Source organism: Oncorhynchus keta, chromosome 19 (assembly GCF_023373465.1).
Source record: "Oncorhynchus keta strain PuntledgeMale-10-30-2019 chromosome 19, Oket_V2, whole genome shotgun sequence".
NCBI lineage: Eukaryota > Metazoa > Chordata > Actinopteri > Salmoniformes > Salmonidae > Oncorhynchus > Oncorhynchus keta.
Genome location: NC_068439.1, coordinates 41,192,634 through 41,197,789, shown reverse-complemented (window position 1 = coordinate 41,197,789; position 5,156 = coordinate 41,192,634). Strand labels below are relative to the sequence as shown.

At 40.9% G+C, this 5,156-nt stretch overlaps 1 protein-coding gene across 1 annotated transcript; it reads right to left on the bottom strand.

Annotated features, from left to right (window-relative positions):
• Positions 1–775: 775 nt before the first annotated feature.
• Positions 776–4,804, bottom strand: lye (lymphocyte antigen-6, epidermis). The gene is made up of 3 exons (XM_035793507.2): positions 4,618–4,804; positions 1,738–1,848; positions 776–1,506 (listed from the first exon to the last, which is right to left on the bottom strand). Exons 1-3 carry the CDS (start codon positions 4,667–4,669, stop codon positions 1,289–1,291), a joined length of 381 nt encoding a protein of 126 aa, XP_035649400.1. The 5' UTR covers positions 4,670–4,804; the 3' UTR covers positions 776–1,288.
• Between the last annotated feature and the right edge of the window lie 352 nt (positions 4,805–5,156).

Below are 5,156 nucleotides of genomic sequence, written 5' to 3'. Positions count from 1 at the left end.
TGTGTTTTGAGAATCTGTCAGCCCTGCTCCTGCTCCCCCCCCCCCTGGCACTCAAGGGTGCCAGGCTGCCCATCATTGCGCACACCTGTCACCATATTTACGTGCATCAGCACTTCTTTGGACTCACCTGGACTCCATGACTTTGTTGATTGCCCCTCCTATATCTGTCTGTTCCTCAGTTTGATCCCTGTGTCAGTATTAATGTTGTTTTGTTTCCACTGTCCAGACGCTGTCCTTGTTTTGTTTCATGACAGTTATTTATCAAATATTCACTCCATGTACTTACTTCTCGTCTCCCAGCATCTGTCCTCACAGAATGCTGACACCAATATTGGAAGCATCAGGGAGTGTTTTTGGTTGTTTTGGTTGGTGACGTCGGGTCCGGGTGCCGCTGCCGTAGGAACTTGGGGTTTCTCAGCTGGCTTGTCAGGCTTCAACACACCTTAGCTGGCTCGAGAGGTTTCCTTGCCTTGGTTGGCTCGGCAGGCTCCCACCCCACGTCATGCTTCAGCCGGCTCGTCAGGCTCCCACACCTCAGCCGGCTCGTCAGGCTCCCTCGCCTCAGCCGGTTCATCAGGCCTGCACGCCTCAGCCGGCTCGTCGGGCTGCCACTTCGCCATCATTACACACACCTGTCATCATCGTTACGCAGATCAGCACTTCTTTGGACTCACTTTATCCTCTTCCATGAGGGTGTGAAGAGGATGTTTGTCGGTATAGAAGAGGAAGGAATGCAGACAGGATTTATGTCACATTGGAATGCTCAGTCAAAAAGTGAGTTAAATGTGTGTAGTCTTTATTTTATTATTTGTTCAACCATTTCACACACACACAATGTAGTGTCTCATAGTTGTAGATAATTCTTTAACGTGTAATATGTTTATTTATTGTACATAAGAATACATAGAATGTTATCTTTATAAAAGAGTACAGAGTGTAACATACTCACTGGGGAAAATGAAAAGTTGCTAGATAATGATAATTGATAGTGACATGAGTGAGAATTTATGCCATTAAAAAGTACTTGCGTCACACAAATAAGTTCCCAATATAAATACAATGACATTGATTGAACTGTACATTACGATGCTGTAGTAGGATGTTGTTTAGCCTAGAGGTAAAATCAGTTTGAGTTGGTACTTGGAACTAAAGTTTAGTGAAACTAGCCTGAATAAACATTGCAGTCTTTCCCAGAAAAAAAACAGTTTCAGTATATTGTGTTTTTAAGATCTACAACACACTTCAATGGAAACCTATGGAGGAGGTCTCCTTATTGTGAAGGGTTAGTTTAAGTGAAAGTGCTCCAGATGGCCACCAGGGCAGCACCAAGGGCCACAGTGAGAGGGAGTTGGATGGCTACGGCCCCATTGCACTGGTCGGTGCTGCAGCAGGTCTGTGTGACGGTGTAGCCGGCTGTCAGGATGCTACCAGTGGATGTGGTGTTGCAGAAAGCTGTGGCCAGGCAACCCTTGCGCTTGAGATTCACGATGCTAGTGGCATTGAACACTGGAAGAAGGAGGAAGAACAATTGCAAATACAGGTAGTTTTTGTTTGGGTAGTACTTTATTTTACAGTACAAATATTACTAGATATTATTAACTGATAAATTACATTCTGAAATGGGAATTACACAGTAATAATCTAAGAATTATACAGTAATAACCTAGAATTACACAGTAAGTCAATGACCTATTTTTATTGTAGCTTTCTACTTGGACGAAACCACAGGGTCAGTACCTGCTTCTGCAGTGAAGCAGTTGGGCTGTTCGGTGCTACATTGTGCAGTTGAACCAATAAAACAAAGGCTGGACAACCCCACAGTACATGTGTTGCACTTCAGGGACTCGGCTGTGAGATGGAATGAGATGGAGAGACACAGAGCAACGAGGAGAGATAAGAAAGAGGAGAGAAACAAATAAGATTGCTGTCATCATGACACTGTACAATGACATATGTACAAACATACACATCATTTATTTATTTTTTATTTTCTTTGTTCAGTCCAGTCCAGCACAAAATAAATATTAGGGTAATACCTGGCAGTTTAATTAATGAATTGAAGGACTCTATTTTGACTACTTTAAATTATTGATTGTACAACCATACACCCAGAGAGAAATTATTCTTGGACTGAAAAGCACTTTTAGCGGAGTGTTGTCCTATTAAAGTTCCCATTTGGTGACGTCTGATAGTAGGAAGTGGTGTATAGTACTTAAGAACAAATACATGAAAGTACTATTTAAGTAGTTTTTTGGGGTATCTGTACTTTAATTTACAATTTATATGTTTTACTTTTACTTTTAATTCACTACACTCCTGAAAAGAAAACAATGTACTTTTTACTCCATACATTTTCCCTGACATTACATTGTGAATGCTTAGCAGGACAGAAAAATAGTCCAGAGAACATCCCTGGTCTTCCCTGCTGCCTCTGATGTGGCGGACTCACGAAACACAAATGTTTTTTTTGTCAATTATGTCTGAGTGTTGGAGTGTGCCCCTGACTATCCATAAATACACCGAACAAAAATATAAATGCAACAATTATCCATGTCTACCGGATGTGGATGTCCTGGGCTGGCGTGGTTACGGTCTGCGGTTCTGAGGCCGGTTGGACGTACTGCGAAATTCTCTAAAACGAGGTTGCAGGCGATTTATGGTAGATAAATGAAAATGTAATTCTCTGGCAATTCTCTGGCAATTTAATTCAGGTTAACTGAAAAGCAATCTCTTCACTGGAACTCCAGTATTCTCCAACCTGCTTGAAGTTTGTTAACAAAAATGTATTTAACACCAAAAATCTGGTGGTTACCCACACCAATAGTGTTAGAGCAAAATTGTACTTAGCATCATCTGGATATATGTGTGCAAAAAAAGTTAAACATTCACCTTCTGCTACATTTTCTGTCAACTCCAAGGTATACACCACACTTCTCCAGTGGATGTGTCGTAACATAGTCTACCTGAACACTTCTCCCTCGCTCAAATACAGCTGTGCCTATTCAGAGATCGTTGGCGTGGGAAACGGCACATTCCCTGAGCAAATCTGAGTTATTGAGAATATTTATTTTAATCTGGATATTTTATTCTTCAAATATAGCCTAATTTCGGATCTCGTCAATATTTTGCATATTTTCAGACAGATCCGAGGTCAGTGGCCACCGGAGTATGAGTGGAGCTGAGCTGGAGCATAGCGAGGAATAGAGCATGCCCAATTTGACTGGAGCGCAGAGCAAGATTCCCAAAAGCTGGAGCTGCAGCCTTCGCTGCTCCAGTAGCGCACACTTCATGAGCTGAGGGAATACCCGGTCTAGTATGCATTTGAAGTCTACTTGTGTGCTGCTATAGCCCCTTGGTTTAGCTATTGTCACGGAGTTTGCTAAATATTTTCCTTGCTAAATCAAGGTTACTTACAGGAATGAGAACCAAGAGCAAGAGAGGGAGTGCGGTGATGTAGAGTCCAGAATCATTGTGGAATCTGAAAATACACTTATCCCGAAAGCATGATAGTTTTCTTACTACGTGCACATGCTAATAGAAAGAAATCAGGTGGGTAGATAACTAAGTGTGTCATTGTAGCAAAGTATTTATTTACTAAAAATCAGATCTCTTCATTTTTGTTCTATTATCCATACAATAGGCCATCATTGATTTTGTCCCAATATTCCCATGTTCAATGAGTTTTCCGTTTTGATTGAGTTATTTTGCCTAAAAACCTTTAGGCAAACCTATTCTCTGCTGTTCAGCCTTTTCTCCAGGCACAATCGCATGAGCCTGATGACACAGACCGGCCAAACTCGTGTTTCTAAAATTGAATTACAAAAATGAATTAAAACGCACTAATATGTCATTTTTCATTTAATTTTGTATTTAATTCTAAGGAAATTCAAAGCTAATGTTCCTACCAGCCGATTGTGTCGCACTCGCAAACGATTCACACTATATTTATTTGTAGGCTATAGCTTTGAAATATACATAATATAGACGAAATCATTCATTGCCATTCCTTCTTAGGCTCCCTGTCTGGATCTTGACCTATTTTGAGTGTTTATATGCTGTAGAATATGACATTTAGCTTATTTGAAATTATGTGCGCTTCTTCCATTCACATGTTCATGTTTATTCAAAGACTTTTCATTCAAATCCATATGGTTTGGTTTTAATACTTCAAAAGCAAATCGTAGGTCCAGGTAGTCGCACAAATAGATGGGTGTTGGTTAAATTGTGATTTTAATGAATGGCGCGAATTTGGAGTCGCAGTTTTTTATTTTTGTGAGCTAGGACTGGTTTTTAGCGGAGCGGTTGGAAAGGTGGTTGGAAAGGATGTACAGAACCGTGCGCGACCACCACCATGAGCGATAAACGGGATTTCCGACTGCTCAACTCCACTCACATGCAAGCATGATCCAACCGAGCTTGACTTTTTGCGCACCCATTCTTCATATCTCCAGTCTTCACATTTGTTGTCATGATCGCAAACAAAGAATCAGTTAAAAACTTTTGTGGATTTTAACGGTAATTTTTTTCCAATTTACAAAAAAGTATTTTTAGAACAAGCCCCAATTTGTCTAATGAATAATAATAATAACCTTCCCAGAGAGAATAAAACCAACTTACCGACAGCAAAGAGTCCCACCAGCGCCACACATCCCCACATTAATTTGTTCATCTCTATGCAAGTATAGGGAAAAATATCAAAGTGAGTATAATGAGTATTGGAATAATGCAACTCAGATAATCCAGAGTCCAAATTGCAATTTAATGAGGTGCCTAGCTGTGTAGAATGAGGAGCACCAACTTGGACAACCATTTATATGCTGAGGGTCTGATGGAGATTTTGGAAACAGGATGATAATAGGGTGTAACAGGCAACAGGGTCATATGACACCCATAAGTGGACAAATTGAGATGTTGATGAGTAGTATGAGAGGAATGGCTGATGTGGGTGGAGAAAAGGTTAACGAGTGCTTACAGATCAATGGCAGGGTAGAGAATCAAACAAAGGGAGTATGATGTTATGTTTGCGACACCTGTACTTACCCAGAGATAAAGACAGAGGAGGAGGAGGAGGAGGGAGAGACAAAGACAGAGGAGGAAGTGGAGGAGGAGGAGGGAGAGACAATCAGACAAAGACAGTCGGACAGACCAACACGTGT